Source organism: Stegostoma tigrinum, chromosome X, assembly GCF_030684315.1.
Source record: "Stegostoma tigrinum isolate sSteTig4 chromosome X, sSteTig4.hap1, whole genome shotgun sequence".
NCBI classification, from domain to species: domain Eukaryota; kingdom Metazoa; phylum Chordata; class Chondrichthyes; order Orectolobiformes; family Stegostomatidae; genus Stegostoma; species Stegostoma tigrinum.
Window position 1 is genome coordinate 16,630,589 of NC_081404.1, and position 20,183 is coordinate 16,650,771.

The 20,183-nt window shown below is 48.7% G+C and overlaps 1 protein-coding gene across 1 annotated transcript in view; it reads right to left on the reverse strand.

Annotated features, from left to right (window-relative positions):
* The window catches only part of LOC125448207 (aryl hydrocarbon receptor-like), a 134,254-nt gene that overhangs the window by 3,091 nt on the left and 110,980 nt on the right, over positions 1 to 20,183 (reverse strand). Inside the window, exons 6-10 of the mRNA XM_059643434.1 lie at positions 14,531 to 14,661; positions 9,492 to 9,694; positions 8,424 to 8,533; positions 6,949 to 7,090; positions 4,015 to 5,410 (exon numbers count right to left, since the gene is read on the reverse strand). Coding sequence (XP_059499417.1) covers positions 4,015 to 5,410; positions 6,949 to 7,090; positions 8,424 to 8,533; positions 9,492 to 9,694; positions 14,531 to 14,661 — 1,982 coding nt within the window. The remainder of the gene's footprint in view (positions 1 to 4,014; positions 5,411 to 6,948; positions 7,091 to 8,423; positions 8,534 to 9,491; positions 9,695 to 14,530; positions 14,662 to 20,183) is intronic.

Sequence of the window (20,183 nt, forward strand, 5' to 3'; positions counted from 1 at the left end):
GGGTGACCTTACAGAAGTTTATAAAGTCATGAGGGGCATGGGTAGGGTGAATAGCCAGGGTCTTTTCCCCAGGGTACAGGAGTCCAAAACTAGAGGGGCATAGGTTTAAGGTGAGGGGGAAAGATTTTAAAGGGACCTAAGGGACAATTTTTTTCACGCAGTGGGTGTTGCATGTATGGAATGAGCTGCCAGAGGAGATGGTGGGAGGCTGGTACAGTTACAACATTTAAAAGGCATCTGGATGGGTGTATAAATAGGAACAGTTTAGAGGGAGATGGGCCAAATGCTTGCAAATAGGACCAGATTAATTTAGGATATCTGGTCAGCATGGAAGAGTTGAACGGAAGGGTCTGTTTCCGTGCTCTATGGCTGCATACAGTTCTTAGGGCTAGAGGGATCAAAGGATAGGGGGAGAATGTGGGAACAGGGGACTGAGTTGGATGATCAGCCGTGACCACACTGAATGGTGCAGCAGGCTCAAAGGGCTGAATGGCCTGCTCCTGCTCCTATTTTCTATGTTCCTATGTTTGAGACCAATGACCTCCTACATCAGGAAGTGACAGTGCCACCAAATGAGTGCAGCTGAAAATTTCACCCTCATCTCCTACAAATAATGGGCGCACAAGGCCTTATAGCTCACAAGGCTGAGATACCACTTTTATGGAAAAGGGGTTGCGCTGGAATAAGGTTTTTTTCAATAACTGCAAGCGTGCATGGTATAACTCATATGGATAGACAACCCATCTTGTCTCGGGTAAACCATATTGAAGGACACAAAGCAAGTGTCCAGTTGATACCATCTAACTAAGTGGCTGTTCTGTGGCTAAGCTAAAGTAGAAGCAGCAATTTTCTGCTTCACACAATAGATTGAACATAGTATTAACAACAAAAGTGTTTTTCCTTGAGCTAATTTCTTTTGTTCATTCTGCTTATGACTGATTTGCATTTAACTCCAATTATCTGCCTTGGATCCATAACCCTCAGTACCATTACCCTGGAAACATGCTTAACCTCAGTCGAAAATGTCCTTTATCCACGCGTGCGCATCCCTTTGACTGGGAAGAGTACCATATTTTAACCTCCGCTCAGGTGAAAAATCCCAACCTCTGATGGCCCAGCTCCAAATTTAAATTCGCACCCTCTAGTTTTGAATTCCTCCAGTGTCTCAGCATCTAATCCCTATCAAATCCCTTCATCATTTCAAAGACCTCAATTAAGCCATCCCTCAACTTTCAAATCTTCAAATGGAATACAAAGCGAGTTGATAGAATCAGCCTTCAGAATTTAAGCTTTCAGCCCTAGTATCATTTTGGCAAATCTGCACTATATGCCCTGCCTAAGGCCAGGATCTCTTTCCCGAAGCGTGATACCCAGAGTCTTCTTCCGAAATACTTCTCCCAGCAGGGTTGAAGTCCTGTACAACTGAAGGATCACATTCCACCCTTTTGTGCTCCAGCCTGCGTAAAATCACTTTTGTTTCAGTGTGTTAGCTTTTAATGATTTGTGAGCCTGAACACACCTCTAAGTATTTTATCCCTCTGTCCTCCCATAGCCCTACCCAAACACACTGTACTCCCCACCTCTGATAATATCAAAGGAAAAGTCAAAAGTGTTCCTTTCAGTCATATCTCACAAAAACAGAAGTGACAGGGACAGCAGTTGACTAAAACAGCTCCTCAGGTCTGTTTCATCAGTCAACCTGATCTGATTTTCTACCCAGATTCTACTTCCCTGCTCGCGCCCTATATCCCTTGACTCTGAGAGAAGAAATTCCTCCTCATCACTGTCTTCAGTGGGTTACCCCCTTACCCTGGCTGGGGAATCTAGAGCTTGGCGGGGACAGCCTCTGGATAAGGAGTCAGCCATTTTGGACTGGGATGAGGAGGAATCTCTTCACTCAGAGGGTGGGGGGGTGAATCTTTGGAATTCTGTACCCTCGAGGGTTGTAGATGATCTATTATCAAATATATTTAAGGATGGTGATAGAATGATTTTTAGTCTGGGGTTATGCTTTCTCTGTGGCATTCCAAAGCACACACTCAAAGAACAGGAAATTGAAGCAGGAGGAGGCCATTCAGCCCCCACTCAATGTGATTGTGACTTGCCAGATTGTGGCCTAAGCTCCCATCTCCTGCCTGTCCCCCATAACCCTTACATTCTGAAGAACGGTCACCGGATCCAAAATGTTAACTCTGCTTTCTCTCCACAGATACTGCCAGACCTGCTGAGTTTCTTCGGCAACTTCAGATTTTGCTCCCCATAACCCTCGGGTCGCTGGTGGATCAAACATCTGTCAAACTCAGCCTCGAATAAATTCAACGGCTGTCAGCGGGGAAGAAAATTCCAGAGAGCCTCTGAGAGAGGAAATTCTTCCTCATGGACATCCAAAATGGCAGATTTCTTCTTTTGAAACAATTTTGGAATCGGGGGGAGGGAGTTCTGAAACCTGCACAGTTGAGGCAAACAGTGAATACGAGGGACAGGGTTTCTTCAATAAGGAAGGGCACTCTCAAACCTTTCTTTTCAAATTTGAAGCAATGGCCTTTTCAGTGAGGCCACCCTGGGGCATGGAGGGCAGGGGCTAAAGGGTAGCTGTGGTTGACCTCCCCCTCAGCCAGGACAGATAAACACGCCACAAGACACACCAGGGATGCATTACGCTGACAGCCAGAGCAAAATTTCAGTTCCACTGACAGAAATAACCCAGGCCAAGCAATCACAGCTCTGAGTCCTGGAGCCTCCTGACCAATTCTGGTCGCCCTGCTATAGGAAAGATATTATTAAATTGGAAAAGATTTACCAGAATGTTACTACTGGCGCTGGAGGGTTTGAGTTATATGGAGAAGTTGGAAAGGCTGGGACTTTTTCCGCTGGAGCGTAGGAGGCTGAGGGGTGACCTTATAGACATTTATAAAATCATAAGGAGCATGGATAAGGTGAATAACCAAGGTCACTTCCCTAGGGTAGGGGAGGTCCGAGGATGTGCAGGTTAGTGTGGATTGGCCATTGCTAAATTGCCCGTAGTGTTCAGGGTTGTGTAGCTTAGGTGGGTTAGAGGGGGATGGATCTGGGTGGGATGCTCCAGCAGTCAGTGTGGACTTATTGGGCCGAAGGGCCTGTTTCCACACTGTAGGGTTTCTATGATTCTCTGAAAACCAGACGGGCACAGGTTTAAGGTGAGAGGGGAAAGATTTAAAAGGGACCAAAGGGGTAACTTGTTTATACAGAAGGTTATGCGTATATGCGATGAACTGCAAAGGAAGCAGTAGAAGCAGGTAGAGTTACAATGTTGAAAAAAACATTTGATGGGTACATGAATAGGAAAGGCTTACAGGGATATGGGCCAAACGCAGGCAAAACGCAGTTTAGTTTGGGAAACTTGGTCGGCATGGATGAGTGGGACCGAAGGGTCTCTTTCCGTGCTGTATGACCCTATGTATGTTTTACAACAGAACTGTTGCGCAGTGGTGGTGTCACTATCTCTGAGCCAGGAGATCTGGGTTCAAGTCCCATATGCTCCAAAAGTGTGTCATAACATTTCTGAACAAGTTGGTTAGAAAAATACCTACAACTGTGTAATACTGCTCCTGACTTCTCAAACCCTTACTGAGCGGGTCAAAGTACCTTTCTGCTAGCTGTTGCCTCAATGTGCATTTTCAATGTAGGCAGAGGAACATGAAATTCGCAATCATCTTTCCCTAAATAAAACCATGGGAATTACAGCGGGTTGGGAGGGGAAGCAAGGGGGCGATGCCAATTTGGTTGGTGCATGCCCTGGTCATCTGGTTGCCTTGTGCCAGGAATGGGGCAGTTGTAAATGTAGACGCTGTGAGAGTTCTGTTTGCGGGCAGCTCCAAATGGGAATAAAGGATATTAGATTCCGATGGAAAATTCCCCTCCGCAGCTCAATGCAAACGTTGGATTCAAACCGGCTCCAGTGCCGGAAGGGGTGTGCTGTTTGGCATCAGGCCAGTTCCTTGTTATGTGGCAATGAAGTGAAAGATCAGTGCCTACCTTGTACAGTTCCACAGGGTGCCAGCCATTCTGGTCTACAGGATGCAAGTGCATGTACTCGTGGCACAAGGGGACAGTAGATGCCGAGTGAAATACAGAGACGTTCGCACTTTTCCCGTGAGGTGTCGAGGAGCTGAGAAGTGGAAACGGAGTTGCGTTGGGCTGGTTCTCGCTGGGGAACCAGCTGGTTGCACTCTGAGTCTCTTGTCCATAACTAGTGAGCGCAAGTCCTTGATGACTGAAGTCCAGTCTGCTGCGCTGAGAGGGATCACCGCAGGCAGCACTGTTTGGAGGGTTGGGTGGCAGATGATGGAGGGGTATGTTTTGCTGCAGATCAGCTCTGCTGCCCTGTGGGGCTCTTGCATAGCCTGGGTTTAGTCCACTGACGGGGGATGGATTGGGATCACCAGGCTGCTGTAGGCACCAGTCTGACTGCTGGCTGCATTGCTGCCCGAACGCTTTCCAATGAGCGTGTTGCGAGTGCTGTGGCAGCTTCGCGTACCCCTGTCTTGTTGGCTGTTGCTTGCAGTGGGCTCGGTGCTGCGTGGGAGGCGGGCTTGGCATGGGTGGGGGCCGCTGTGTAGAACGGGGCCACTGCGTACTTTGCTGGCTGCATTGCATTCTGTGCGCCAGGCTGCAAGGTGGCACCGGTCTGTGGGTCAAGCAGCTTGGCTTTGACGGTGGTCGGGGCATCAGGGGCGGTGCATTCAGTTGCCCGGAGGTGGGTGGCATCCAAGGGGACCCCTTGCTGGCGGTGGTGTCTGAATGCTGAGCCAACTGGCCTCCTGTGCCCAGGTTTGGCTGCAGGCCATTCAGTGGGCAGGGGTCCAGCTCTTTCTTCTTGAACGACTCCTGAACGTAAGACAAGACCTGGTCGTTTGTGAGGGAGCCTTCAGAAACTGCCTCCACAGTCAATGTGCTCTCCACCCAGTGCATGAGCTCCAGGTCCTCTGGTCCCAAGCTTTCCATAACGTTTGGGAAGCCGGTAAACACCTCTTCATTGTCGCTTTGTAGCATGTCATTCAAAAGGGACAACAGGTCATCATCCTGCTTAAAGCTGCTCTCCTCCGCTTCAACGCTTTTCTCTTCATTCTGGGAACACAGCACACTCCCTCCCAGCCCAACCCTGCCACCGATCCAGCTGAGGGAGTACTTAGGCTCAGTAGCTGGGGACCTGATGTACACTGCCTTGTCTTGGCTCATCATGGCTCCAAAGAGTGAGTTGGGATCCACATCTCTGCTCTGCTGCACACCGGAGTTGCTGCTCTCCAACAGAAATGAATTGGCGAGGCCAAGGATTGGCGAACTGTGGTCATAGAGCACAGCGTCCCCTGTCAAGAAGGGAAGTGGGAATGGCATTGTGCGTTTCTGGAAGTGGTCCATCCCTTCTTTATCTCTGTGGAAAGAGAACCAAGTTCCTTAATCTCAGAATAAGGCAAGACATTTATCCACCACGCGAGCGAGGAGAGTAGGTATGGAAGACAAAACGAGAGCTGCAAGCAGTAAAATATCGTGAGGACATGTTTCAAGGAGCAGAGTGGAGGAGTAGGAAGGAGGGTGAGGAAGCAGGTGCTTTCGGGGTGTGATATTCAAGTTCAGCAGGCAATAGGGAAGGTAAATGAAATGTTGGCCTTTATTTCATAGGGAATTCTTTTATTCATTTGCGGGACATGGGTGTCATTGGCTGTCCAGTATTTATTGTCTGCCCCTGGTTGCCCTTGAGATTATAAAAATATAGAGGATTTGCTGAAGCCATACAAGCGCTAGTCTGGCCACAGCTGGAATACTGGGCCCCTTAGCTAAGGAAAGGTATGCTGACATCGGGGGCAGTCCAGAGAAGGTTCACTTGGCTGATACTGCGTATGGAGGGACTATCTAATGAGGAGAGGTTGACTAGGTTGGAATATAGATGAACAAGGGGAAATCTTATTGAAACATAGGCAGTTCTTACAGGACTTGACAGGGGAGATGCGGAGAGGTTCTTTCCACTTGTGGGAGACTCTCAGACCAGAGGGTGTCATCTCAGAATAAGGGGTCACACATCTGAGACAGAGATGAGGAGGAATTTCTTCTCTCAGAGGGGAGTGAATCTGTGGAATTCTTTATCACAGAGGGCTGTCAAGGCTGGGTCATTCAGTATATTCAAGGCTGAGATGGACAGATTTTTAATCAGGAAGGGAGTTGAGGGTCATGGGGAAAAGGCAGGAAAATGGAGTTGAGGATGGTCAGGTCAGCTGTGATTTCATTGAATGGCAGAGCAGACTCGATGGGCTGAATGGCATACTTCTGTTGCTACATCTTACGGTCTGAATACAATGGGACAGCAGGTTCAAGAGAAAGACAGAGGGAGTAAGTGAGGCTAGGAGGAGATGGAATGAACATGTGAGTCAACAGGAAGTGTGTTGCAGTTGAAAGCAACAGCTCCACGCCCAGTAGCAATGAATCCTTGCATCAACCTCAAAGTGGCCACTCATGATAACAGAGACAGTAGGAACTGCAGATGCTGGAGAATCTGAGATAACAAGGTGTGGAGCTGGATGAACACAGCAGGCCAAGCAGCGTCAGAGGAGCAGGAAAACTGATGTTTCGGGCCCAGACCCTTCCCCAAACATCAGCCTTCCTGCTCCTCTGATGCTGCTTGGCCTGCTGTGTTCATCCAGCTCCACACTTTGTTATCAGTCTTTACATTCAACTCACCCCCCTCCCCGCCTTCCCCAGTAATGCTGAATATCTGAAATAGTGTCTGCATCTTAATGTACTGACAAGATAAACGCCATTGCACATTTCTTTTAAAAGTCACTTCAGGAATCATCTGGAACGCTTCTAAGTGTTTGCAACATTGGGTTGACACAGCTTGTGTCCCCACTTAGTTCAACATCTCAATGAAGGCCAATAAGCTGAAACAGAGCACAGAGGGATTATGGGTTTACTCACGTGAGGAGTCTCTGCTTCGCGATGATGAAATCCGGCTGCCCATTCTTGTAGACGAGGTAGGCATTTGCTTGCACCCAGATCCACACGTTGTGCTTGGTCAGTAGCCTGAAGATAGTCATTCCACTCTGGCCTGTCTTCATCACTGGAAAAGGGACAGAAATGAAGCCTTAAGCACTGAAAAGTGGGCAGGAATTGTGGGAAGGAAGGAAAAAGTGAACAAAAGAGACAAACTGCTAGAAAGAGGGCAAACGAGAGAATATGCACAAAAAACGGCACGCATAAGAAAGAGAATGCACACGTGACAGTGTGAGTGTGCACAACAGAATGACAGAATGTATGAAAGAGAAAGCAGGGCCCGAATGAGAGACAGCATGAAAGGAAACACACAAAGGAGAGCGAAAGTCTAAGGGAGAGTGCACAAGGGGGAAAGAGTGTGTGTGCGAGAGAGAGAGAGCATGCAGAACTGAGTGTGAAAATGGCGAGGGGCATATAAAGGGATGAAAGAGAGAGCGCTCAGAAGAGACAGAATGTGAAAATGACAGAGAAGGAAAGTGAGAGAGAGAAGGAGAAATGAGGCACAGGAAAAGACAGAGAATCATGCTGACAAGAGGATAGAATAGAGAGAGAGAGGAGAGGGAAGGAAGAAAGGAAATTGTGTCCAGGATCTGACGCGATTCATTCACATTAATATGGTTTTACAATAGACCACAATAAGGCATAGAAACTAAAGTAGGCCATTCGGCCCTTTGAGTCTTCTCCAATACACAATGAGATACCAATCCCCCATAACCCTTGATTACAAATCTGTCTGCCCTAGCCTTGATGAGGATAACACATTCTCAAACTGTAAGCTCAGTATAACTGAAGCCTTCATTCACCTCATCTTAGGGCGGCACGGTGGCTCAGTGGCTAGCACTGCAGCCTCACAGTGCCAGGGACCCAGGTTCGACTCCAGCCTCGGGCGACTGTCTGTGTGGAGTTTGCACATTCTCCCCGTGTCTACGTGGGTTTCATCCGGGTGCTCCGGTTTCCTCCCACAGTCCAAAGATGTGCAGATTAGGTGGATCGGCCATGCTAAATTGCCCACAGTGTTCAGGGGTGTGTGGGTTACAGGGGGATGGGTCTGGGTGGGATGCTTCAAGGGGCAGTGTGGACTTGTTGGGCCAAAGGGCCTGTTTCCACACTGTAGGGAATCTAATCATCCCCCATTCTCTCTTACATTTTTCAACACAGAAATATCCTACACCATGCTCGTTGGTTTTCTAACCTTACATCAGGATACATGAGGATCTGATCTGCAGAAAACCAAGTCATTTCACTTTCTCCTGGATATTCTGTTCAGTCCTGGTTTTGTACAATGCAGTGCCCAGGGTGTGACAGAAATGAAATAGGGACAGGAGGAAGAAAAACAAAACACGGGAGAATAAAATCCAAGGGAACCAATGTCCAACCGTGGGTTATTACCCAGTACTTACACTGAACATGGTTGTCAGCACAGTAAAGCATGTCATCAGCATGAATAAATTGATATCCAGACCCTCGCATGCACAGCTCCAATTCCGAGTAACCCAGCACACTCTTCGCTCTAGAAATAACAACAAGAAACAGAGAAGGTTGAGGGGGGTCAACATTCTAATTCCATTACTTCTCTCACAGAATTGCTAGTCAAAGCCTGCCATCGAAGGAGAAGAGGCAGCTTATGAAACATTCCCATTAACAGAATCCAGTTTGTGATCCTTTTTCTTCCCTTTATTCGTTAGCAGGATGAGGGCATCACTGGCCAGGCAGCATTTACTGCCCATCCCTAATTGCCCAGAGGGCAGTTAAGAGTCAAACACATTGCTGTGGGTCTGGAGTCACATGTAGGCCAGACCAGGTAAAGATGGCAGTTTCCTTCCCTAAAGGACATGAGTGAATCAGATGGGTTTTTCCCCAACAATCGACAATGGATTCACGGTCATCATTAGATTCTTAATTCCAGATATTTTTATTGAATTCAACTTCCACCATTAACCATGGTGGGATTTGAACCCAGGTCCCCAGAATGTTATCTGGATCTCTGGATTAACAGTCCAGCAATAATACCACTGGGCCACTGCCCGCCCCCCCCGGGCCCCGACTACATTTAAACATCCGCTCAATGTAATGCACTCAGTTTGGCCCCTCAAACCTGTTCCGTTATTTAATGAGACCGTAGCAGAGCTGGTTGTGGCCTCAGCCCCACATTCCCACCTACACTGAGTAAACTTTGACTTCTTTGTTCATCAAGAACCCTCTCCCTTTGCCTTAAAAATATTCAATGACCTCCCAGGGAAGAGTTCCAAAGACTCACAATCCTATCAAGAGAAACCCAATCCTCCTCACCTCCATTTTTAATGAGGCACCCCTTACTTCTAAATTGTGTCGCAGCGCCTCACAAACACTCCGCTCCCGTTTCTGTGCCTCTCTTTAAGATCAGTTAATCCTTTGTAAAAGGACTGGTTTGTGCCACCACCCCAATACATGGATGCCAATATGAAGGGGGTCTCAGAGGATCAACCTACTTTGCGTCACAGGCAACAGGTGAAAAGTCGAGCTTGTGTTTTGTCTGAAACAGGGCGCTTCTGGTCCTGATTTCAACGATTGAAGGCATTTGGAGGGGAGTGGCAATGGCAAAGAGTGCCAGCTGTGGAGGTAGGAGAGAGCCATCTTCTGCCCGCTTGTTCTGTCCATAGAGGTACTTCAGTTTGCCTTTCATGTTTAGAGCCTGAGCATATCGAAGAGAAAAAGGAAAGGGAACAATGATATCAATTAAAGCAGGAGCAGTTCAAAATCAGAATTATGTAGAGAAACCCAGTAACAAGTGGTGAAACACTGGGCTGTCCTGTATTAGCCCTTATGCTAGGAGGATGCCCTGTTCCAGAACAGCTCTCCATGAGTTGCAGCAAACTGTCGAAAGACCGAACAAGCAAAAATGCATTTTCCTTCCTAACTTTGTTAATTGACTCCTTACGTGAAAGAACACAGAACATAGAACATTACAGTGCAGTACAGGCCCTTCGGCCCTCGATGTTGCGCAGACCTGTGAAACTAATCAGAACCCTATCTAACCTACACTATTCCATTATTATCCATATCTTTATCCCATGACCATTTAAATGCCCTTGAAGTTGGCGAGTCTACTACTGTTGCAGGCAGGGCATTCCATTCCCTTACTACTCTCTGAATAACGAACCTACCTCTGACATCTGTCCTATATCTATCACCCCTCAATTTAAACCTATGTCCCCTCGAGCTAGCCATCTCCATCTGAGGAAAAAGGCTCTCACTGTCCACCCTATCTCATCCTCTGATAATCTTGTATGTCTCTATTAAATCACCTCTTAACCTTCTTCCCTCAGCCTTTCCTTATAAGACCTTCCCTCCAGACCAGGCAACATCCTGGTAAATCTCCTCTGCACCCTTTCCAATGCTTCCACATTTTTCCTGTAATGTGGCGACCAGAACTGTATGCAATACACTTAGTGTGGCCGTACCATAGTTTTGTACAGCTGCAATACGATCTCGTGGCTCGGAAACTCAGTCCCTCTACCAATAAACAGTTCATCCACTTCACCAACACCTTCCAACCCAACCTTCAGTTCACCTGGGCCATCTCCAGCACATCCCTCACCTTCCTGGACCTCTCAGTCTCCATCTCAGGCAACCAGCTTGTAACTGATGTCCATTTCAAGCCCATCAACTCCCACAGCTACCTAGAATACACCTCCTCCCACCCACCCTCCTGCAAAAATTCCATCCCGTATTCCCAATTCCTCCGCCTCCGCCGCAACAGCTCCCACGATGAGGCATTCCACTCCCGCACATCCCAGATGTCCAAGTTCTTCAAGGACCGCAACTTTCCCCCCACAGTGGTCGAGAACGCCCTTGACCGTGTCTCCCGCATTTCCCGCAACACATCTCTCACACCCCACTCCCGCCACAACCGCCCAAAGAGGATCCCCCTCGTTCTCACACACCACCCCACCAACCTCCGGATACAACGCATCATCCTCCGACACTTCCGCCATCTACAATCCGACACCACCACCCAAGATATTTTTCCATCCCCACCCTTGTCTGCTTTCCGGAGAGACCACTCTCTCCGTGACTCCCTTGTTCGCTCCACACTGCCCTCCAACGCCACCACACCTGGCACCTTCCCCTGCAACCGCAGGAAATGCTACACTTGCCCCCACACCTCCTCCCTCACCCCTATCCCAGGCCCCAAGATGACTTTCCATATTAAGCAGATGTTCACCTGCACATCTGCCAATGTGGTATACTGCATCCATTGTACCCGGTGTGGCTTCCTCTACATTGAGGAAACCAAGCGGAGGCTTGGGGACCGCTTTGCAGAACACGTCTGCTCGGTTCGCAATAAACAACTGCACCTCCCAGTCGCAAACCATTTCCACTCCCCCTCCCATTCTCTTGATGACATGTCCATCATGGGCCTCCTGCAGTGCCACAATGATGCCACCCGAAGGTTGCAGGAACAGCAACTCATATTCCACTTGGGAACCCCGCAGCCCAATGGTATCAATGTGGACTTCACCAGCTTCAAAATCTTCCCTTCCCCCACCGCATCCCAAAACCAGCCCAGTTCGTCCCTCCCCCCACCGCACCACACAACCAGCCCAGCTCTTCCCCTCCACCCACTGCATCCCAAAACCAGTCCAACCTGTCTCTGCCTCCCTAACCTGTTCTTCCTCTCACCCATCCCTTCCTCCCACCCCAAGCCGCACCTCCATCTCCTACCTACTAACCTCATCGGACCTCCTTGACCTGTCCGTCTTCCCTGGACTGACCTATCCCCTCCCTACCTCCCCACCTATACTCCCCTCTCCACCTATCTTCTTTTCTCTCCATCTTCGGTCCGCCTCCCCCTCTCTCCCTATTTATTCCAGAACCCTCACCCCATCCTCCTCTCTGATGAAGGGTCTAGGCCTGAAACATCAGCTTTTGTGCTCCTGAGATGCTGCTGGGCCTGCTGTGTTCATCCAGTCTCACATTTTATTATCACTAACACACTGTATGCCTTCTTAACAACCCTATCAACCTGGGTGGCAACTTTCAGGGATTGATGCACATGGACACCAAGATCCCTTTGCTCATCCACACTACCATTAGTCCAGTACTCTGTATTCCTGTTACTCCTTCCAAAGTGAATCACATCACACTTTTCCGCATTAAACTCCATTTGCCATCTCTCAGCCCAGCTATGCAGCTTATCTATGTCCCTCTGTAACCTGCAACATCCTTCCACACTATCCACAACTCCACCGACTTTAGTGTCATCCGCAAATTTACTAACCCATCCTTCTACCCCCTCATCTAGGTCATTTATAAAAAGACAAACAGCAGTGGCCCCAAAACAGATCCTTGTGGTACACCACTAGTAACTGGTCTCCAGGATGAACATTTCCCATCAACCACCACCCTCTGTCCTCTCACAGCTAGCCAATTTCTGATCCAAACCGCTAAATCACCCTCAATCCCATGCCTCCATATTTTCTGCAATAGCCTACCATGGAGAACCTTATCAAACGCTTTACTGAAATCCCTATACACCACATCAACCACTTTACCCTCATCCACCTGTTTGGTCATCTTCTCAAAGAACTCAATAAGGTTTGTGAGGCATGACCTACCCTTCACAAAACCACGTTGACTATCTCTAATCAAATTATTCCTTTCTAGATGATTATAAATCCTATTTCTTATAATCCTCTCCAACACTTCACCCACAACCGAAGTAAGGCTCACTGGTCTATAATTACCAGGATTGTCTCTATTCCCCTCCTTGAACAAGGGGACAACATTTGCTATCCTCCAGTCGTCTGGCACTATTCCTGTAGACAAAAGGGCACAAACCCTCAGAATCGTCTCAAACAGAAATGATGTGTCACTTCCCACTGATGCCACGCCACTTTCAAGGCTGCTGTTAGTAACAGTTAGCAACATTACAATAGGGTGTGCGTTTAATATTTTTAAAAACTCATTTAATCTATTTTTCCTGAACTAACGTGCTCAGAGATGTTATCACACACCACTGGAGCAAGTGGGACTTGAACCTGGGTCGCGGGGTAGGGGCACTACCACAGTGCCACAAGAGGACCTCAGACCTATACAGTTACACTCCAAGACCATGCATGAGCAACAATCAAGTGAGATGTATAAATACATTAAATGATAAGGAGCCTAGATAGAGAAGATACAGAAAGGACCCATTTCCCTGAGCAGAGACCTCAAGCACCAGAGGATATAATTTTAACATAAATTGACTGAAGTGTAACAAGGAGAATTGAGAACATTTGCAGCCAAAGGACAGGGTCTGCAATTCATTGCTGAACAGGGCAGTACAGTGCAGCAAAGCTTTCCCAGGCTGATTCCTGGGATCGCAGGACTGATGTATGAAGAGAGACTGGACCAGTTAGGACTATATTCGCTAGAATATTTTCTGGTGGCACAGTGATTAGCACTGCAGCTTCACAGCAACCAGGGACCCGGGTTCAATTCCACCCTCGGGTAACTATCTGTGTGGAGTTTGCACGTTCTCCCCATGTCTGCGTGGGTTTCCTCCGGGTGCTCCAGTTTCCTCCCACAGTCCAAAGATGTGCAGGTTAGTGGATTGGCCATGCTAAAGTGTCCCAGGTGGGTTATGGGAGATGGGTCTGGGTGGGATCCTCTGAGGTTCAGTATGGACTTATTGGGCCAAAGGACGTTTTTCCACACTGTCGGGATTTTATATCTAGAGTTTAGAAGAATGAGGGGCAATCTCAGAAACCTAAAACATTTTAATAGAACTAGGCAGGGTAAATGCAGGAAGAACGTTCCTGGGGAGTCCAGACCAGGGGGTCACAGTCTAATGATAAAGGGCAGGTCATTTAGGACTGAGATGAGAAGAAATGTCTTCACCCAGACAGTCAAGAGTCTGTGGAATTCTCTGTCACAGTAAGCAGTTGTGGCCAGAACATTAAATGTTTTTCAGGAGGAGTTAGATACAGTTCCTAGGGCTAAAGAGATCAAAGAGTATGGAGAGGAAGTTGGAACAGTGAACTGAGTTGGGTGATCAGTCATGATCATGTTGCATATGCCAGGGCAGGCTCGAAGGGCTGAATGGCCCCCTCCTGCTCCTAGTTTCTATGTTTTTATGTTTCATAGATTGCATTAATGTTTTGACTCTGTGTAGGGACATTGTTATTTGTCAAAAATAGCGTAATCAAGTGGCTTTACTGCCTTAGCAAGGCCCCTGAAGTCTGCGACCAAAATAAAAATGACTGGTCCAGAGCCAGATTGCAAAGTACAAACGTGATGGTCTGCTCCAAGATCATCACAAAGAATCGCAGAATTGTTATGGCACCAAAGCAGGCCATTTGGCCCATTGTGTCTGCACTGGCTCTTCAAAGATGCATCAGTGCCCAGCGCCAATCTCCCACCCTTTTTCCCCATATGCTTGCACACTGGTTTTGTCCAAATAACCATCCAATGCTCCTCTTGAATGAACCATTGAACCAGAAGCTTTTCATTTGAAATGCAGCACCATTAAAATATTTCTTACCATGTAGCCAGAGGGGCTGTTGAGGAGCGAGCGCATTTTGCACACAAAATTCCTCTCGAGGAAAGGGGAGTTCTCTGGGGGCAGTTGCTGTGGATCATACCTTGTAACAATGTCACCATTTGTGCTGCTATCTGTACAGAATGACACAAAACATTTCAAATTGCCATTTACATGGGAAGCTCGTCAATCACAGTCACAGAATTGTTACAATACAGAAGGAGGCTATTCAGCCCATTGTACCTGCACCCTGTTCTATCCACTTGTGTCACCCTCCTGCCTTTTCCTTGCAGAAATGTCCCTGCGCCCCATTTCTGTCCCAATAACCATCCAATGCCCCTCTTGAAAGGCCCAATGGAACCTGCCTCCCCCACATTTCCAGGCAGTGCATTCCACACCCTCACTACTCGCTGGGTGAGAATGTTTCTCCTCACATCCCCCTCGCTTCATCACTTTCAATTCACTCCCCTCTCGTTCTTGTTCCTTTTATATGTGGGAACTGCTTCTCCCTGTTTATTCTGTCCAGCCCCTGCTCATGATGTTGAAAACCTCTAACAGATCTCCCTCTCAGCCTTCAACATTCCCAACTTCTTCAATCCATCCTCATCGCTGACGTTTCTCATTCCTGGAACCATTCTTGTAAATCCCTTCTGCACTCTCTCCAATGCGCTCACATCTTTCCCATAATGTGGGGCCCACAGCTGTACACAGTCCTCCAGCTGAGCTCTAACAAGTGTCTTGTACAAGTTCAGCATCACCTCCCTGCTCCTGTACTCTGTGTCCCAATTAATGAAGCTGCGGGCACTGTGTGCTTTATTCACTGCTCTCTCCACCTTTCCTGGCCCCTTCAAAATCTGTGCACAGATACACCCAGCTCCCCCTGCTCCTGCACCCCCTTTAGAATCGTACCCCTGTTTTATATTGTCTTTCAATGTTCTCCCAACAAAATCGCATCCCTTCACACTTCTCTGCGTTGAACATCATCACTCACCTCTCCACCCACATCCACCAACTTATCAATGTCCTTTTGGGGTTCCACATTGTCCCCCTCCCAGTTTACAAACCTTCCCAATTATCTGCAGGCACTGCCTGTGCAGAAACTCATTAACCCTTCCACACGACAGTGCCTTCTGGCTGGATGGGTGGGCGGGTGGCCCCAGTACAGGAACTTGCTGCTGCTGAGCTGCGAGCTTGTGCGGGTTTGCTTCCTCCTGCTTCCCCCCACCAACCCCAAAGCTGACACAATGCCTGAGGAGCAGTATTGGGATTGTGCCCAGTTCCCTGACTCTCATTTGATCCAGCCTCTCTTTGTTGAACTGCCGTTGTTTACACAAGAGGTGGAAGGGGGGCCTTACATAGAACATAGAACATAGAACAGTACAGCACAGTACAGGCTCTTTGGCCCATGATGTTGTGCCAAACTTTTACCCTAAGCCTAAGGTCTATCTGACCCCCACCCCTACCTTATACTACCATCCATATGCCTATCTAATAGTCGCTTAAATGCCCCTAATGAGGCCGACTCCACCAGCCTCTCCTGCAATGCATTCCACACCCCTACCACTCTGAGTAAAGAACCTCCCTCTGATGTCTCCCCTATATCTACCTGCACTCACTTTAAAACTATGTCTCCTTGTAATAGCTACCTCCACCCTAGGGAAAAGTAGGCTTTGCAGAACCTTCAGCCATCCCAGCTCCATAGCCTAAAATTCTCTCCCCAAAACACATCTGCCTTATGCACCACTTCCCTGACTGCCAGCAGTGCAGCTCGCTCTCACAGGGAGACATGAATGTCAATAGCAGATGTATATTCAGGAAAGGCTAGGATATGGGATGGAGAAAGGAAGCACATTAGGCTACTTAAGAGAAGCCCATGCTGTTGGAGTGGTATATTAGATTATATTAGATTAGATTCCCTACAGTGTGGAAACAGGCCCTTCGGCCCAACAAGTCCACAGCCCCTTGAAGCATCCCCCTATAACCTACACACCCCTGAGCACTACGGGCAATTTAGCATGGCCAATCCACCTATCCTGCACATCTTTGGACTGTGGGAGGAAACCGAAGCACCCAGAGGAAACCCACGCAGACACGGGGAGAATGTGCAAACTCCACACAGACAGTCACCTGAAGCGGGAATTGAACCCGGGTCCCTGGTGCTGTGAGGCTGCAGTGCTAGCCACTGAGCCACCGTGCCGCCCTCATTGGCACGGATAGAGGATCGGCCATCTCACAGAAGACAGAGAGTTGGGACAAGGGCCTATTTTCAGGATGGCAACTTGTAACTAGCAGTGTACCACAGTGCCGGGGTCACAATTCTTTACAATATATACAACTGGCTTGGACGAGGGGAGTGAATGCATTATTGCCAAGTTTGCAGATGATACAAAAATCGATGGGGAGGGAATTGGTGAGGATAACACAGAGAGTCTGCAGAGGGATAGCGACAGGTTCAGTGAGTGGACAAACTAGAAACATAGAAAGTTGGAGCAGGAGTAGGCCATTCGGCCCTTTAATCCTCTTCCACCATTCAATCTGATCATGCCTTAACATCCAACTCAGTCCCCTGTTCCTGCTTTCTCCCTGCATACCCTTTGATTCTTTTCGGCCCAAGAACTATATCAAACTCCCTCTTGAAAACATTCAATGATTTTTTTTTCCCCTCAGTCACTTTGTGTGGTGATGAATTCCACAGGCTCACTACTTCCTGGGTGAAGTCATTTCTCCTCACCTCAGTCTTAAATAGCCTACCCTGTATCCTCAGACTGTGACCCACTGGTTTTGACCTCACCTGCACGGAGATTTGCTTTATCTTCCAGTTCCTCTGGTGGGGCTTGAACCCACATCTCCAAAGAACTAAGCAGGGGCGCTGGACTATTAGTCTTGGGATGTTAGCCCCTCTGCAACTATCCCCCTCCAAATCGGTAGACAGCGCTGCACTGCCTATCAGCCTGATGAAGCACAGTTGGACATTTAACAATGTCTAAAAGGCATCTGCCATCGCAATTTGTCAGTCTTGTGTAAAAAACCTCAGGCAAAAATGGAAAGGAAGAACACCAGAGTCCATTTATAGTTTGCAACAAAAAGATTAAGTGGGAGTTTGCAACAAGTGCTCCAGGCAGATTCAAATAAATCCTGCTTGTGAAGAACACAGAAAGTCATCATTATTATTTTATATTAGGATGAGAGTCTCAACAAAGAGAGAAATGATATCAGAGACAGTAGGAACTGCCGATGCTGGAGAATCTGAGATAACAAGGTGTAGAGCTGGATGAACACAGCAGGCCAAGCAGCATCGGAGGAGCAGGAAGGCTGACGTTTCTTCTGCGGAAGGGTCTTGACCCGAAACATCAGTTCTCATGCTCCTTTGATGCTGCTTGGCCTGCTGTGCTCATCCAGCTTTACACCGAGAAATGATATCAAACTGGTTTGCTGCTGTGCTTGTAAATGCTCACCTTCAGAATCCTAGATCACACAAGGAAGTAGATATCGAACAGGAAAAGGTGAAAACATGGTGCACAGAGCCAAAAGGTCAAGGAGGAGGCTTTTTAAGGGAATTTGTTAAAGGCAGAACAAAGGGGGCACTTTGGGAAGAATACCAAAAGAACTGTATTCGCAAAATGGTCAGGCTGCAGTCTAGAATCCAAGATAATAAAATGTGAGGCTGGATGAACACAGCAGGCCCAGCAGCATCTCAGGAGCACAAAAGCTGACGTTTCAGGCCTAGACCCTTCATCAGAGAGGGGGATGGGGGGAGAGAACTGGAATAAATAGGGAGAGAGGGGGAGGCAGACCGAAGATGGAGAGTAAAGAAGATAGGTGGAGAGGAGAGTATAGGTTGGGAGGTAGGGAGGGGATAGGTCAGCCCAGGGAGGACGGACAGGTCAAGGAGGCGGGATGAGGTTAGTAGGCAGGAAATGGAGGTGCGGCTTGGGGTGGGAGGAAGGGATGGGTGAGAGGAAGAACAGGTTAGGGAGGCAGAGACAGGTTGGACTGGTTTTGGGATGCAGTGGGTGGAGGGGATGAGCTGGGCTGATTTTGGGATGCAGTTGGGGAAGGGAAGATTTTGAAGCTGGTGAAGTCCACATTGATACCATTGGGCTGCAGGGTTCCCAAGCGGAATATGAGTTGCTGTTCCTGCAACCTTCAGGTGGCATCATTATGACACTGCAGGAGGCCCATGATGGACATGTCACCGAAAGAATGGGAGGGGGAGTGGAAATGGTTTGCGACTGGGAGATGCAGTTGTTTATTGTGAACCGAGCAGAGGTGTTCTGCAAAGCGGTCCCCAAGCCTCCACTTGGCTTCCCCAATGTAGAGGAAGCCACACCGGGTACAATGGATGCAGTATACCACATTGGCAGATGTGCAGGTGAACCTCTGCTTAATACGGTAAGTCATCTTGGGGCCTGGGATGGGGGTGAGGGAGGAGGTGTGGGGGCAAGTGTAGCACTTCCTGCGGTTGCAGGGGAAGGTGCCGGGTGTGGTGGGGTTGGAGGGGAGTGTGGAGTGGACAAGGGAGTCGCGGAGAGAGTGGACTCTCCGGAAAGCAGACAGGGGTGGGGATGGAAAAAAGTCCTGGGTGGTGGGATCGGATTGTAGATGGTGTAAGTGTCGGAGGATGGTACGTTGTATCCGGAGGTTGGTGGGGTGGTATGTGAGGACGAGGGGGATTCTCTTAGGGAGGTTATTGCGGGGGCGGGGTGTTGTGTTGCAGGAAATGCGGGAGACACGGTCAAGGGCGTTCTCAACCACTGCGGGGGGAAAGTTGCGGTCCTTGAAGAACGCGGACATCTGTGATGTGCGGGAGTGGAATGCCTCATCTGGGGACCAGATGCGGCTGAGGCAAAGGAATTGGGAATAGGGGATGGAATTTTTGCAGGAGGGCGGGTGGGAGGAGGTGTATTCTAGGTAGCTGTGGGAGTCGGTGGGCTTGAAATGGACATCAGTTACAAGCTGGTTGCCTGAGATGGAGACTGAGAGGTCCAGGAAGGTGAGGGATGTGCTGGAGATGGCCCAGGTGAACTGAAGGTTGGGGTGGAAGGTGTTGGTGAAGTGGATGAACTGTTCGAGCTCCTCATGGGAGCAAGAGGCGGCGCCGATACAGTCATCAATGTACTGGAGGAAGAGGTGGGGTTTGGGGCCTGTGTAGGTGCGGAAGAGGGACTGTTCCACGTAACCCACAAAGAGGCAGGCATAGCTGGGGCCCATGCAGGTGCCCATGGCCACCCCTTTTGTCTGTAGGAAGTGGGAGGAATCGAAAGAGAAGTTGTTGAGGGTGAGGACGAGTTCGGCTCGGCAAATGAGGGTGTCAGTGGAGGGGAACTGGTCGGGCCTGTGGGTCAGGAAGAAGCGGAGGGCCTTGAGGCCATCTGCATGAGGAATACAGGTGTATAGGGACTGGACGTCCATGGTGAAGATGAGGTGTAGAATGTGACTGGGATATCTAGCTTCAGGAGGGATGGTGTGGCATGAGCTATGGCAGGAAAAGTGGGGTGAGGCATGCCCAGTGAGCGGGTAGGAAACTCAGAGGGCAGGAAGGGTTCGTGGTACAGGAGGACGATGTGGGTGAGAGTTGTTGAGTGGATGTGATACGTGCGATCTTGAGTGATGTAGTCAATGAGCCTTGGTGAGGTGATTGTGTGAGATAACACAG